At 32.8% G+C, this 16,074-nt stretch overlaps 3 protein-coding genes and 1 long non-coding RNA gene across 5 annotated transcripts in view; 2 read left to right on the plus strand and 2 right to left on the minus strand.

The window, feature by feature from the left end:
• Nucleotides 1-1,483: 1,483 nt before the first annotated feature.
• LOC105127337 (uncharacterized) lies at nucleotides 1,484-14,031 on the plus strand. Its single transcript, XR_842608.1, has 3 exons — nucleotides 1,484-1,565; nucleotides 5,263-5,271; nucleotides 14,021-14,031. It is a non-coding gene; the product is annotated as an uncharacterized LOC105127337 (long non-coding RNA).
• Nucleotides 1,499-3,238, plus strand: RDM1 (RNA-DIRECTED DNA METHYLATION 1). Its single transcript, XM_011028589.1, has 3 exons — nucleotides 1,499-1,580; nucleotides 2,307-2,484; nucleotides 2,748-3,238. The coding sequence occupies exons 2-3, from the start codon at nucleotides 2,325-2,327 to the stop codon at nucleotides 3,113-3,115; spliced, it is 528 nt and encodes a 175-aa protein (XP_011026891.1). The 5' UTR covers nucleotides 1,499-1,580; nucleotides 2,307-2,324; the 3' UTR covers nucleotides 3,116-3,238.
• Nucleotides 4,544-9,057, minus strand: LOC105127323 (homocysteine S-methyltransferase 3). Its single transcript, XM_011028577.1, has 7 exons — nucleotides 8,784-9,057; nucleotides 6,347-6,401; nucleotides 6,012-6,241; nucleotides 5,716-5,845; nucleotides 5,364-5,567; nucleotides 5,175-5,246; nucleotides 4,544-4,884 (listed from the first exon to the last, which is right to left on the minus strand). The coding sequence occupies exons 1-7, from the start codon at nucleotides 8,963-8,965 to the stop codon at nucleotides 4,696-4,698; spliced, it is 1,062 nt and encodes a 353-aa protein (XP_011026879.1). The 5' UTR covers nucleotides 8,966-9,057; the 3' UTR covers nucleotides 4,544-4,695.
• The window catches only part of LOC105127309 (Protein kinase superfamily protein), a 4,837-nt gene continuing 2,103 nt past the window's right edge, over nucleotides 13,341-16,074 (minus strand). Inside the window, exons 2-6 of one of the 2 annotated variants that reach the window (XM_011028559.1) lie at nucleotides 15,778-15,899; nucleotides 15,190-15,395; nucleotides 14,931-15,105; nucleotides 14,510-14,644; nucleotides 13,341-13,931 (exon numbers count right to left, since the gene is read on the minus strand). In XM_011028559.1, the coding sequence (XP_011026861.1) occupies nucleotides 13,725-13,931; nucleotides 14,510-14,644; nucleotides 14,931-15,105; nucleotides 15,190-15,395; nucleotides 15,778-15,899 (845 nt within the window). In that variant the 3' untranslated portion in view covers nucleotides 13,341-13,724. Of the gene's footprint in view, nucleotides 13,949-14,509; nucleotides 14,645-14,930; nucleotides 15,106-15,189; nucleotides 15,396-15,777; nucleotides 15,900-16,074 lie in introns of both variants that reach the window. The other variant, XM_011028568.1, reaches the window with a different exon arrangement.

Raw genomic sequence — 16,074 nt, forward strand, 5'->3', positions numbered from 1 at the left:
AGACGGAGTTTGAGCCGTGCAACTCGTGTCATCCTCTACACCTATCTTCCCATAGCTTACTTTTTCCTTTTTATCTTTTCAAGGTGCCATGCACCCAGGTCAAGAATTTTCTTTTTATTAACCTTCTTGTATATTTTAACTAATTTTATAGATTTTAAAATTAATAATTATATAAATTATTATTTTTAGTAATTTTTTATAAAAAATTTATAATAGTTAAAAAGTAAAGTTAAAATTTAATTAATTAAATTACCCTTGAGTCCTCATTCAGCTTGGTGGTGATTTAATTTGAAGCATCTGTCATGGCGAAATTACCTTGCAGGCGACCAGCTCCGTAATGGACTGTTTTACGCAGTTATCATCAGTCTCGCGCTATTCAAATCTCAATGGATTTCACGTTGTGAAATGTAATGAGTGCATGAACGCAAAGTAGGATTAAGCCACAGCATATAACCTTATATATTTACGGGGAGGTGAACCTATTTTCTTGTCAATAATATTTTCCTGATTTCTTCCTTCTATGTTCAAGTCTACAAATCTGGTTGTATGAGATGCGGGATCATGTTTCCCCCCCAGAAACAATCAATACAACAGCCCACAGAGGTTTATGGGCTAGTTTGAGCCCATTAAACGTGTTGTCTTTCGAAACCGATAGAATTCCCGTTTGTTTTTACCGCATAAATGATGTTTTTAATTTTGCTTGAAATTAATATTTTTTTTGGGTATTTTAGTATTTTTTTGATATATTAATTTAAAAAAATAAAAAATATTTTTTAAAAATAATTATTAACACTGGAAAATCTTAAAAGAAATCCAACTATTTCAACTAAAGGTGGCGCAAGGCTTTAGGTCCAGGGAATGTTTTAAAAACTACAGCATTTTAAAATAAGTTGGAGTATATTTTGCTAAAGGAAAAACATTTATCCCTTAACTATTACCCAATTCTCAACAGGGTCTTAAACAAAACCAAAATTATCATTTGGATACCCATCAATCAAGCATTATCCAATTAAACCCATCATTAAAATTTCATTAAAATTTATGACAAGAAAAGGGTGATTTAGACAACTAGATTCTCCCCTTGTTTTTTTTATATAATATTAAAGAGATCCTTTTTCCACTAATTCTAGCTTGCCAACTTAGCATTTATGAGTTTGGAAACTCACACATCATGCAATAAATAAATAAATTTTTGTTTACTGGCTCTTCTTCATTTGGTTGGATTTTAAAACTGAAGATTGTTGAGTTGTAAATCCATGAATAAATAGTACAGGATTTTTCAGTTAAAAAAAGGAAAAAATTTAGGTAGAGAGTTGATTGGGTGTTTTGCAGTAGATGGGATCCATTTGAGATTTGCTTGTTTGGTGATCCAATTGAGAATTGGTTTATAATGGGGATGAACATGTCATTTACAAGAAAAAGCCCTTCGTGGTAATGGTAGTTCCTGTTCTAGGGCATCTAGCAAAGAGCTCAAACAACGAAGTACCAGTCAAAACGCTCTCTTTCTCCGTCAAGCTAGTAGAAATTTAACGGTATTTTTTCTCACTTGCGATTTACGCAATTCCGTGTTGTCTGCTCAGGTAACTCTTCTCCATTGATGTTTTTCATCTCTTTAGAAACTTGATTTACAGATTGCATTTTGCTTATTTCATATTCTTTTATCGGGTAAAAGAAAATCCTAAGGCTCAAAAGACAGTTTTTGCAGCGACCTAAGATTTTGGTGTTTTCTGCTCGATTAAATGCAAAAGGCAGCAACAGCATGCAAATCTAGGGTAGGAAATTGGATGAGAAGTACAAAATAAAATATTGTCTGCTTTCTTGAGGAAATGAAGCAAGAATGGTTTTAGAGTGTCCCAGTTTGGTCTTTTGCTAAATAATTGCAATTTTCGAATACTAGCTTGGATTAGCGTACCTTTTATGAGGGTTTGTTGAACACGAGGGTTTACTTTCTGCCTTATTGATTGATGAATTTTGTGGTGATTTTTCTTGGGAGTAATCTTTAGTGTCTTTTGTTTCCCTGTTATATTTCTCCTCTTCTATTCTTCATTTATTATCAATTGCATGTCAATGTAGACGTTACCCAATTTGTTTACTTGTTTTCTGTAGTCTATAGGCAGAGCCTTGGATGGTTATTTTGCTTATTAACTGTTCTGGGGATCTCTGGGCGATTAACTGTGAATAGAAATTTGATTTAGTTTGGATTTGTATGCTGGTGATCGATATAGCAGAGGGACATTTTCAAGCTTTTAACTCTTTTATCTTTGCTTGACATTCTTCTGAACTGGAGTCTGGTGATCTCTGTCCAGGGTTACATTGTAGGTGACATGAAGAGGACAATACCATGGACCGACCCGGTTGATGTTATATCATCGGATGAATCTTCTTCCTCAGATTCAGATATAGAGCTTAATGATGGACTTGATGGCCAGCGGTTCTCCAATTATGTTACAATCGATCAACCCATCAAAGAAATGACATCTGAGGGTACTAAAACCTATTTGGATTTGGATCCTGGTTATATATTGTTTTGATAAAATTCTTTTGTCATACCGGCTGTATCTCTGTGAATGAACTGTTAAAATATTCCTTGTCTGGTTGAAATATTATCCCGCTGCTAGTCCATTTTTTATTCTGTCTTGAGTTGAAAGTTACTCTGGGCAGTCATGCACTTGGGTTTTGTACCTGTTTAACAGATATGCTTAACCATTCATCTAAATTTCAGCCTTACTAAATGTGTCATTGTTCAGGCGTGTTGATTAGAAGGGCAGAAATGTATCAAGATTACATGACGCACATCCCTATCCCAGTACAACGTGGCTCTGCCATCCCATTTTCCTCATGGGTGGGGCTAGGCAAATCCATCAAGCAACTATATCAGCAGCCCTTGCATTACCTCACCAACATTCTTCTAAATAAGTGGGATCAACAACGAATTGGCAGTGAGGACGAGCATATGCCCTTGGATATCATGATTCATCCTTGTAAAGCTGAAGCCACCATCTGGCTTGTTGAAGAAGTTCACAGGCGCACATCATCACATCATCACGTGGCTAAAATCTGGCAATCTGACCCAATGCACCATGCTTTTGTAGACTCCATTTTCCCAAAGTTATGAAGCACATCTCGACTTTAAGCTTGATTTTGCTGGATGTTCCTTGATTGCATGGGCAAGAGCTTTGAACTGTATAACCTGCATCTGAAATGGAACACTTCTCTTATGGTTGTTCCTTAATGGTTATTTTTTCTTTTGTATAATTGTCACTTGCATAAATAGCCATATTTAGCTTTCTTTTTTTCACCCTTGTTCTTGATTCCAAATAATGTTCTTGCGGTTGGAAGGTCGGAAATTGCTAGGACAATGCCTTTTCCAAATTGAGGATTCCAATTTAATCCGTGATAAACGAAGAACTTGGGTTTGTGTAGCTCACCGGCATCTCTAAGATGTGGCCATTGGGAAAAGCTACTCTTTTCTCCTTCACATTAACATCAAGCAGAAGAACACTCGCAAGGCCAGGAACGTAGCCATTCTACAGCAAATCTCTTTCAACATGATCTAGGCTTTTTGGGTGTGATTCACCACGTGGGTCATTTCTGGGTGTGATTCACCACCTGACGTTAACTCGTAAATTTCTCCACTGATCTCTACTAAACTTGATCTAGGCTTTTTGGGTGTGATTCACCACCTGACGTTAACTCGTAAATTTCTCCACTGATCTCTACTAAACTTGATCTAGGCTTTTTGTGGACTCCTTTCTTCTTTAGGTGTAGCCTGCCCTTTGCAATATCCATGTATGTTCGACAGAAAAACATGAATCCCAGTCCTCTCAGGATCCAATTCAGTTAGCCTTTCAGCTGTATAAGCTGCAACACTACATTTTTGTGTATCCGGCAAGCAGCTAAAAGAGATCCCCAGATCACGTCATGAGGCTCCATTGGCATGCTATTTATAAGACATAAGAGCTTCGCTCAACAACGCAGCTCGGCCAAGCAAATCAACCATGCACCCATAATGGACAGCTTGAGGAGCTATACAATAGATATCATTCATGGACCTAAAAATAACCACCCTGTTCTACTAACCCTCTGTGGCTCAATGCAGTCAGCAGTCCCACAAATACCACTCCACGTGGTTGAATCCCTTGCTGCAGCATTTAATTGAAAAGCTCAATAGCCTCGTAACCATTTCACTACATCGCCATTGCACCAAAGGCTACAGTCCAGGCTAAAACATCTCTTTTCATCACCTTGTTGAAAACTTGCATTGCACTCTTTGGGTCACCACATCTAGCAAACATATCAATCAAGGCTTTGCCTGGTTGCAGATCACTAACTATGGATTCACTTTGAAAGGTCCAGACCTCCTAGATACCCGCAGGCAATAAACTTCCGGATCTACTCAAATAATGATCTTTATTAGTCAATGCAAATATTTTTTACACGTGTCATATAATTTAACAAAATTAAAACTGGAGGAAAGTTAATGAAACACACAGTAAAAGGATAGAATCTATTAAAAAACATTTGTATAAGGGAAAAATTCATAAAAAAAATAAAAAAAGAGGAAACTTTATTTATTTAATTGAGATACACAGAGAAGACAACGTTACATGCACCCATCGGGCTTAGCATTGGGTTACAAGGCTCTTGGTGGAACAAAGATAGATTATCAGATTCTTATTCCCGGTTTCTTCATCTTTACATGATCGCTTCTCGGTTTTTAAGGCACTTGAAGAAAATTGAAGGATATTTGGAGAGAACCCTGCTTATAGCTCTGATGGTATTTGGGGTAGTCCTGCAGCAGCCTCCAAATAGAGAAGCCCCGGCTTCACGCCACTTACCTATGTATGAGACAAAGTCTTCATCTACTACCACTCCACTTGATTTCTGCAACAGTACACATTGAATTAAACTTCTGAATCACTAAAGTTAAGGAGATGGTGCAAGTGATTGATCAAAACAGGAAAAATTTTTGCTCTTAACGACATCTGGATGTTAAAGAGCTTCAGTTGTCCTAAAAGGACTGTTGTATGCAAAAATATTCAGTAATTCTGAATGACGATTTAGCAACTGTGCAGTTCTTCAGCCACTCCTCCTTATGGGGACATAGTACTTGGTGGAGAAGCCCACAAAGAACAGCCTGTTATTTGAAGCAAAAAGAACATCAGAATGCTCACCACCCACTGCTTAAGCTCAGCATTGTACGTCTCGCCGCTGTTGGGATATATGACTATTGGCTTACTTGTTGCCTGCCAGATCAACCAGCCAAAAAGCGTTAGTCCCAGAAGTTGATTAAGTAGAAGCAGAGGTTCCTCTGGAAATTTGGTTTTAACTAACAAAAATATTATTAACTTCAGAAAACAGACCTTTTGGATGGAGAGAACGAGTCCATGGATAAATCTTGGTGGGGTACAATTGATTCCAACAGCAACAACTCGTTTGCAGGAATCTGCAATGGAGGCACATTCAAGGATGGAATCACCACTGACCACATTAATTCCATCCTTGGAATTAAAAGAGAACCATGCTGGAATATTTATCTCTTCCTCCTCAAGAAGCTCAGCATAAGCCTGATCAACAAAACCGAGCAAAATTACGAGAATTAATTGCCAGAAAAGGTACATGCTATGACATTCTTAATAAAAGCAACAGAATCATTAATTGATCTACTCAGAAATCAACCACTTCGTTTGTGTAATTAAGAAATACATTAACTACCTTTGCCTCGAGCTTATTCGGAATTGTCTCAAACGCAATCAGGTCAGCACCTGATTTCGCTAGAATCTGTAACCTTCTCCTATGAAAATCCTTCAATGTTCTCAGAGAAACTGCATCACCATATTTCCCACTGTAAAGAGAGAAAGCGGCAGTTTGTTGACAGGTTCAAGAAAAGGGAATTGCAATAAGGCATGATAAACTTGATGTAATATTTGCTGATTGCTTGTGCTAGAAATATTGTCTCATAATCTGATAGCACAAGCAAAAACTATGATGTTAATCATTTATTTACTTACCTATACTCGGAGCCATCGGCCAAATAAGCACCATAGCTGCCAATGGAGGCAGCAACTAAAACAGGACGTCTCGAGATGTTTCCACTTTCAATGTAATCCAAAGAACCTTTGGTAGTACATTTGTCATAGTAAATTTCCCTTGCCTCGCATGCAATTTCAACACTTCTCCTAAGCAATAACTCAGCTTCTTCTTCAGACAAACCTTTAGCCACAAAACCCTGAATAGTAGCCTGTCACATGTTTTATTTTTTATTTTTTTTTAAAAAAACATCAGCTTAAAATTTATCTCCTCAAAAACTAGTATAATATAATTGGATTATGAATATTAAAAATACCTGATAAGATGCTGTTATTATGATGTTTGCACCAGCATGAAGATAATCTAGGTGAACCTGTCATGTTAAACACGATCAACAATAATATTCACGATCAAGAACGGAATGCCGTCGAGAACAGCAACTAATGTAATTACCCAATTTTAGCTGTCCATGAACTCTTTAAGCTTGGGGACTCAAGAACATGTACACGAGATCCATTGTGTCTAACTGGTACAATTGCACGAAAAATTGGCACAGTTCATGTTTCTTCAAAGTTCAAAATAACTGGTTTTCCAACTTCGTACAATACATTGGCCATGTAGTCAAAATTAGCCAACTTCGTGCCGACTAGGGATCATTATTATCTTTCTATATAGTTGTTAATTTTGATTTAATTACTTTTCATTTTTTCAAAATTCTAACCCTAAAAGAGAACATGCCCAATGAAACGAGAATATTCTAACTAAAATTTAACTAAAAAATTTAGAACAAAGATTTTAAATAAAATAAAAATTATTTTGTTTTGTTTTATTTTTTAAACTAATACAAAATATTCTAGTAATGAAGCAGAATGAAATGAAACTGTCAACTTTATTGTAAATTTATAAACAAACATAACTCATGTGCACCACTTTTTTCAATTATCTATTTCATTTCTTCGATTTTTCCCAAATATTTTCGTTTTATTTTTCTACTCTCAATACTCTTTCATTACATAATAACATGTTAATTTTTTTTCTTGTTATATATTAAAGAATCATTTTAAATTTAATAGTTAAAATTTTAAAAATAATTTTATATTACTCTTTAATCTACATTCTTAGATAAAAATTATTTAAACTTGAAATTTATATTAGTTTTATGTTTAATTTTATTAATTAAAATAAAATATAAAATTTAATACTACAACCATTTAATTATTAAAACTTCAATATTATTTAAAAAAAATATCGTAATCTAAAAATTTAAAATATGTACTTATACCTTTTAACTTGCATGAAATTGACACGTTTCATTTGTACCGCATGACAATTGACACGTCAATAAAAACACAATTGGTGTGGGCAAGAAAGGGCCTTTGCCACGTAATTTGTTAGAAGATGATAACAAGCTCCCTTTGTATCATACATGTAAGAGCCACGACATCGATGTCCTAACTTTTGGTTACCTTCATTATCTCTAAGAAGCAAGGTAGGATCATAACAAATTCACAATTACCAGCAACCTAAAATGGCTTAGCAGCCGAAAAGAGGGGAAAAAGATTCTTCTAAAAATAGAAAAAAATTATTTTAATTTTTTGAAGCACATTTTACATGCTCGAAGACAGTGTTAAATAAAATACTATTTTACCATCTCTTTATAAAAATGCTATTTCTATATATTTTACAAAAATACTAAAATACTATTCATTACAATAATATTTTTTTTTCACAATTTTTTTCACAATTTTTTTAAATTTATTTTTTTATATAATTATCTTGATCCCATATTTTTTTATAAGATTATATATACATTGGGTTAATGAATCATTTAAATTTATTAAATCAATGGAGTCTTAAGGAATTATTAAAATAGTTATATATTAAATATATTAAAATATAATTAAATCTTTTAAATAAAGTATAAGATAAAAAACATTTACACTTAAAAAAAACTATATTTCCAATAGCATCTTTTATATAGAAGATGCTATAAAAATAAAATTTTTATAATTTTAAGAATATATTATTAAAAAATAATATAAATCATATTTTAATTTAAATTATTAAATTAAGATAGTTATTTAACGTGATATCAGAATTTTAATGATCAATCGATTATAAATTTAAATTTCATCATTTTTATTTATTTGATAAAAAAATTAAATATAAAATAATACTAATATATGCAAGTTTCAAATTTAAATTTTTTTTATTTAATAAATTATATTAAAAAATAATAAAAATTATATTTTAAAATTTTACCTTAGTTTAAACAATTTAGTTAAAATATTTTTTTAATACTTGTATCTCCTTTTTTTTTTTACAAATAATTAATTTAAGGCGCCCACAAGCTATGTTAGAGCTCTTTATATACTCGTTATGACAATGCATAATTAACAATCAAACTAAAAATAAGAGCTCTTTATATACTCGTTATGACAATGCATAATTAACAATCAAACTAAAAATAAAATAAACTGGACTCTCAAGTAACTATGTAGAAACAGATCCAACATTAGAACCAAGAACACAATCAAGATTAAATATACAACTAGTAAAAAAAAGATTTCGTGCAGGGTCGGAAACAACATGAAAATAAAGGAGATGAAAGGAAAAGGAAAAGGAAAGAAAATGGAGAGTGGACACCTCTGTTAATTTCTCTCTCTTATGTTCACAAAAAGAGGAAAACAAAACAGGTAATCAATCTGCACAGAGAAATGCTTCCAAATATAGAGAGTGGGTGAGTGAGGGTTACCTTTCGAACAAGATGCGGGGAACTGATCAGGCATTTGGCACTCCAGAGAGGGTCGTTAATGTCAGCACCATGTCGTTCAAGTTCAGTGGCGAAGCCGCCATCAACAACAGCATAGCCACCACATTTCTGGAGGAAATCCGTCATCAACCTCGACGAAGTTTCAACGATTCCCAATTCCATATTGTTAATGATTATGACTGAGAAGAAAGACGGGAGGTTGAGAGAGATGGCGAATAGCCAATACGGAGGAAGAAACGGAAAGCACCAAGTTAATGCTGCCCAAATTATTGCTATCAATTTATAGAGAAAACAATGTGGAGAGGCTGAGAAGCTGCAGGAGTGCAGCTGTGTTTATTTTTAAAAATATTTTTATATTAAAATAAAAAAAAATTAAAATAAATTTTTCAAACATTAATATATCAAGATGATTTAAAAAATAAAAATATATTAATTTAAAATAAAAAAAAAATTAAAATACAAAAATAAACATGTTGGCGTACTACAAAGTACAAACCAAATAAATACTACAATCTGACTTATAATTCTTACGTGTAAAAATAAATAAGGTGTCTATTTTACATGATAAAAAATTAAAGTTCGGACTAAATAAAAGTAGTTAAGAATGGTCGCGGTTCTTTGCATCAGCACGACTAATCCTTCGTAAATAAAGATTAACTGCTCCAAATCATATTAATCAAGTATTATGGCAATTTTTGAAATAGCTTGGTACATGAATTTCTGTAAAAACAAAAAATATCCTCCCTTGATTTACATAATTACAAGTAATTAATCATCTATACGTATTTTTAGATAATAAACCTTAACATAAAACTATAAAATTTGATTTTGTTAAGAAACATTCCATGAGCAGACGTATTTTAATTTTGCATGGTATAATTAAAAGAGCCGAAGAAATTAATTACAAAATTTCACAGTTAACTTCCAACTTAATTTAAAGCATGAGTATGCTTATCATGTATGTATATCCGATTTAAAGAATGGCTAAGATATACAAACTCTTATCCTCTTCCATTGAGCTATACATTAATTAAAAATTAAAAATTAAAAATTAAAAACCAGATAAGGATGAAAATAGAAAATGATGCGTGCAAAGCACCGATATTATCTTCTCTGACGAGTTGTAGATCAGTTAGATTAGCGTTCTGTCTTTTCAAAAGATCTCAATCCTCATGTTGGAGCATATATTTTACTGAAAATATATGAAAAAAACATGGAGGCTATTATTGAAAAAAAACATCCACTCTACTGCATAAAAATAAGATAAAGAAAGGGGTATATATGCTGTGTACTGCCCATTAATCTTCGAGATGCATGTCCTCTTTTTGTATACAGTGTGTATTGTTTATGTTACCTGGGAAACTATACAATGAGTTCACTTCTTTTCAATTTTATAATTATTTCTGCATATTTCTATCACCAACTCCTGACCTTTCTCTCCTAAGGAAACCTCCTCGTCTCCATTTATCTAAACACATCTTCTCTCTCTATTATTATTATTATTTAGTAGTAAAAAACAAATAAAATAACTTAAAATTATAATATTATGCAATAAGCAATCACTTGTGATTGTTGGACTTTGATATCAACCGATATATGTATAAAAAAATAACAAGCATGACATAACCAAATTATATTGAGAATGGATCACATATAAACTTTAATTTAAAATTTTATTTATGAATATTTTCTTTTTAGATACTCTACCACAAAAACTTACCTCAACCAATTAGAAAAACCAAATAATAATAATAATGAAATTCCTAAACAAACTAGGAAAAAATATCCTAGATAAAGTTCAAAAACAATAAAAGAGTTATCATTTAAATAGAAAAAATAATCCTAAATAAATCATAGAAATATAAGAAATTTTAATCGATAATTTATGGGCTTTATTTCAAAGTTTTTTTAAACTCTCTAATGGATATGAAATTTTAACCTTAAAAAAAATGTGGTTTATGGAATTCTTTAGTAAAATTTTATCTTGGTTTAACACCTTATATCTTAATATTTTTTAACTTTGAAGTTGTTATGTATAGATTGTGTTTGTTATATATATAATAATAACTGATGATGAAATTAAGGATATAAACAAGTATTAAGATATGAGTTGTTCAATGTGTTTAGTAAGTTTAAAGACAATTAATGAATTATAATGGATTCTATAAAAGATTAATTTATATCTTAAATCAATTTAAAATAAAAATATATACAAATCGATGGCTCTCAAAAGCAAGGTACAACATAAATAAATAAAAAATAGATATGTAAATTACAAAAAATGAGAGGGAAAGAATAAAATAAGAACTGTACGGAGAATTATAAAATAAGAAAAAGATATTGTTATTAATTATTTATTGAATCTCCTGCAAAATCTTTTTACTACGCAAAAATCATCGAATTTTAACAACAGCATAATAATAGCATTGACCTAACTTCTTGATTATGTCAAACATTGATATAGTTTTAAGACAGTATACATGCTTTGCAATTCAAAATGTTTTTATATTCAAAATACTTCAATTCATATCTTAAATATAATTTTTATTATATGAAATACATAGATAAAATAAATAAATTTAAGCATACAGTTACCATCAAACATTCTTTTCAGCTAACATTCATAAACAAACATATATGTGGGTGTGGTCCCATAGTTAATAAGCTATTAATTTTTTTAAGTCCTCCAACTATATAGTAGGTGGTCCAGATTAAATGTTAGAACTTTTTTTTTTTTTTTTTATCAATCGATCATCACTTTTCCTTTTCCTTATCATTAGGGGTTACGAAATTTTAAGGTTCCACCTTATTACCACATGTGACATAGTGGTCTGCGTGTGTGCAGACACTAGACCAACGTGGAAATCACATATTCCTCTGTACATGCAGGACGCCCGTATCCAACAACTAACGCCCTTAATAAGATTTAGTGGAGGGGATTTGAAGAGTTTAGTTTAATTGTTCAAGTATTGGATTTATTTTTTATTAATTATGAGTTTAAATTATTTTAGAATTATTAAAAATTTATATAATTATTAATTTTAGAGTTTGTAGAAGGAGTTGAGGTACACACAAATTCACCTAACATTTATGTAAATAATAAAAGTTTAGAAAAGGGAGAAAATGAAGAGAATTAACAATAAATTAGATTTCAATTATCCCTTACAATCTTGATTGTAAACAGGGCTGGCTAGATTTTTTTATTTTTTATTTTTTATTTAAAATTATTTTAATATATTAATATCAAAAATAAGTTTTTAAATTAAATTAAAATATATTATTTAAAAATATTTTTAAAAATACATTTTAAAAAACAAACTATCATTATAATATCAAACAAGCTATTTATATATATATATATAAAAAAAAACTATATATAGCAATGTTTGAAATGACCATAAATTTGTCGTTTTAGGTACAGCGATTTCCAGACGAAAGGAAGTGGGCAAGCAATATCAATTTGATCCGACTGGGAGTTCCACTTATTGTTGGAAAATCTTGAAGGACTTGTGCACTAAGAGACAAGTAAAGCAGAGACAGGCAACAATCTTATCGTGTAGACACAATTTTTGTGGTCTGGATAATTTGCTCACACAATCACTCTCCATTTATAAAATGCCAGTTCATTAAAGCTTGCACACTAGTGGATCGGGATTTTTATTTTTATTTTTATTTTTATTTTTTTTTACATGGTAGGAGAAAGCTTCATATTTCTAAGCCCGAAATCTCTTTAATTTGAAATCTTCAAGTTTAGCCAATGGGCTTCTGTCGTACACACAAATATGTCAGGGTTTTGTGCACTTTAAGTCCAATATCCGCTTAATGGGTGGGATGGGTCTGATCAGAGCTATGTTTTGAGGCTCAGAATTGGGCTTCAGGTGGCGTTTGACAAATATGGGCTTGGCCCAAGCTATAGAAAGGTAGAAACGTCCAGATTTTTTCATCTTAACTCGCAACACTGGATATGCATACTTCAAACCATAAACAAAAGCCACAGTGAGCGTGGACAGAAATCGATTCAAATTCACCGTTTCTAATTTAAAAATTTCTCATAAACATGCCATGACCATCCCAAGGGAAGGATGATGAATTTAGTGCCTTCATTGTGATGGAGGGTATTTTTTAAAAATGTTTTTTGATATGAAAATATATCAAAATAATTTTTTATATTTTTTTATATTTATACATCAAAATTATCTCAAAAAACACTAAATAAAATAGATCAATTTGACATGTTTCCACGTTAAATACACTTTCAAAATGGACTTAAAACATTTTAAAACACAAAGCCAAAAAACCTCTTAGCCTCAATGCATAAAAGCTACCCCAAGGACTCCTTTAGCCGTCTAGCTATACATCCTCTACACACACACACACTTGTATGGTGTTGCCTTTTTTTTTTTTTTCATTTTAAGAAGGTTTAACACGGATTGAGACCATGCTATTCATTGCATTGACTCGTATCCAAAAGCTCCCATCAACAGCAAAATTTAGCAGGTTGAACCAGGTAAAGGCAGCAGCTGTAAGAATTGGCGCAGCAAAAAATGTTTACAGGCTTACATCCTCAAAAGGCTGCAGTTCCATGCCACTAACCGGTTATTCACACGTCCCGATCCAACCAATCTACCAAAACTGCTTTCCTAAAATGCAAGAGCTATCACGCATGAATTGCAAAGCCCTTCCAGTGTAAACACATCATGTGCAACAAGCCCGGTAGCTTGTAATAAGCAAAAGATTACAACTTCAAAACAATTAAAAAACCACCTTATTTCCCCATTCTTGCAGAATAATGAGTAGAATGTTTTTCATCTTGTGAAGCAAAAGATCATAACCAATCGAACTAAGAGCTGGATGTCGCAACTCCGACTCATTACAAAATGAAAGGGGGAGAGACAACGAGGAGGAAGGTGAAGAACACAACTTAGGGTCCGCGAGCAGGGGTCAAACAGAAACAGACAGATGCCTGGTCTTCAGGTATCATCCCCCCTCCCTTGCTTGTATCAACCGCTTCTAACATTTTCACCACCTCAGCCATTTCAGGACGTTTTTCTGCATTTCCATCCCAGCATTTTCGCATGACATTTGCTAAAGAACTTGGACAACATCTTGGAATCTCTGGCCGTAAATTCTGCCAATGAAATCATGCAGCATGAATTTCCCAATATTTGATGACCTTTGGCTGGATGCTAGATCTTAAGATCTTGAACAAAGTTTTAGCAAAAGAGCAAAATGTTTTCATAAAACGATATCAATTCTCTCGAGAGCTTTACATTTAACTAAGCTTAGCCTTTTCCTTCCTTGCTTGTAAAAACCAATGAAGGCATTTGAAAGCATTACGAGGAATATCCAGTGATGTCAATTCAATATTGCCACTTTGCTAAAAGTAGCTGGGATGCATCAATGCTGTACAATAAATTAGTTAGAAGGGCATGTACATCACTGAGTTTGAAAGAAGAAATGGACCAGAGTCATTCATGAACTGCTGACAATGGCTCCCTCACATGCGAGATGTCAAATCACATGTCATGTGGATAACAATATGGTCACAAAATTCTTTCCTAAATCCATTAATTAATTATGAACGGTGATAACAATTCTTTGAGCCTCCTCAAGTCACCATATAACCAGAAGAAAGAAAGAAAAGCAAGAGCAAGAAAAATAAGAAGAAGAACTAGGCATGAGGGCTTGCTTAAATTACAAACTAACCTGTCGAACAACAGCAGAGGGGACATCAGCGAAGCTAAGATTAGGGTAAGGCATGTCACAACAATATATTTCCCATAAGCAGATGCCAAAGCTGTAGACATCACATCTTCTGTTATACGGTTTGCCATCAAGAACCTGCATAAGTATCAGATTAGATAGTTGCAATTAAATAACAATTCAAATATGCCTATTCAATTGCATCCCGTGTCCATATGGTTATGAATTTATAATTAACAGAAAAAACACACCCTCACAGATTCCATATTGAACATGGCACAAGGATTGATTTTATCATCCTTACACATCATTTATATGCATTTCTGGACTTATTTATATAACCAATCACTTGTTAATATGCAAAATTTTCTTTATAAACTACTTCTGCCTAGGGAAGAAAAGGTTTTGTTAAAGCATGAAATACCTCTGGGGCCATGTATCCAAGTGTGCCAGTTTCACCAGTCATGTCACATGGATTCTGAGCTTCAACACGGGCAACACCAAAATCAGCAATTTTGAGATTTCTATGAGAATCTAGTAACATGTTTTCAGTCTTGACATCACGATGTACAATCTTCTTTGAATGTAGATAGCTAAGACTGCAAATTAGTAAAACTAGTCTTTAATTTCATTTTTTTAGGGAATTTTTCAATAAAAGAAAATAAACAAAAGCTAAAACTCACCCCCTTGAGAGATCCAAAGCAAGTTGGATCACAACCTTAAAAGCAAGTTTTTTTCGACTATTTCTTATCAAGTAGTGTTTAAGCGTCCCACCAGGGAGATACTCAACAACAACACAGCATGCCCTAGCAGGAAGGGAGATGTAACCATCAGATGGGTTTTTGGCAGGAATTTTCAGGTTTGAAGTTCCCATTGATGCTCCAACAAACTGTAAAAAAAAATAAAGCATCAGAAATAAAAATAACACAAATGATAAGCTTATGGTAATAACCAGAATGACTGGGAGGATGATCCTTCAAGCATATGGTTTCAACTAAAAAATCTTGTTTAAGTAGCAAACATTTTTCCTGTTGATGTATGTCAAAATTTACATATAGTTTATGAATTCCATCCACTATGATAAGATACAGAAATATAACCATGTTTAAAGCAAAGTGTCAAGAAAACCATGCTTGCCAAGAGGAACCTGTAATGTAATTACTGGTAAGGTAATACAAGATGAACAATTGCATGACCCAAAAAAGCCAACTTTCATGTAACATGGTGCTCATAATACAATGAACATGACAAGTTTAAGAATGAGTTAGTACTTTTGTAACATTAGGATGGTCAAGCTTGTGCCAGACAGCAACCTCTTGCTGAAATGATGCCCGCACAGCAGTGGTTTCAGCAGTTGTGGCAATACCATCCTCCCCCCAGTCCAACATTTTCACTACAACATCCAACAACAGTTCGGTAAGAGATCAACATCAACATGCACAGTGCTGAATGCTAACAATCTCTCCAATTGAAACAGACCGCAGTTTCATCAATGCTTATCAGGAGTTGTAGTGAAAAGATTTTGCAGGCATTAGATATCAAACAAAAAAACTCAGACAGAGAATGAC

The sequence above is a fragment of the Populus euphratica genome, unplaced genomic scaffold (assembly GCF_000495115.2).
Source record: "Populus euphratica unplaced genomic scaffold, PopEup_1.0 scaffold1.1, whole genome shotgun sequence".
NCBI classification, from domain to species: Eukaryota; Viridiplantae; Streptophyta; class Magnoliopsida; order Malpighiales; family Salicaceae; genus Populus; species Populus euphratica.

Bases quoted from the DNA above. Each gene is read 5' to 3' on its own strand.
- RDM1 (XM_011028589.1), top strand. From the start codon at position 2,325: ATGAAGAGGACAATACCATGGACCGACCCGGTTGATGTTATATCATCG. The intron at 2,485-2,747 runs GTACTAAAACCT...GTCATTGTTCAG, and splicing joins CAAAGAAATGACATCTGAGG to GCGTGTTGATTAGAAGGGCA.
- LOC105127323 (XM_011028577.1), bottom strand. From the start codon at position 8,965: ATGGAATTGGGAATCGTTGAAACTTCGTCGAGGTTGATGACGGATTTC. The intron at 5,846-6,011 runs GTAAGTAAATAA...CTCTCTTTACAG, and splicing joins GCCGATGGCTCCGAGTATAG to TGGGAAATATGGTGATGCAG. The intron at 5,568-5,715 runs GTAGTTAATGTA...TTTGTTGATCAG, and splicing joins CGAATAAGCTCGAGGCAAAG to GCTTATGCTGAGCTTCTTGA.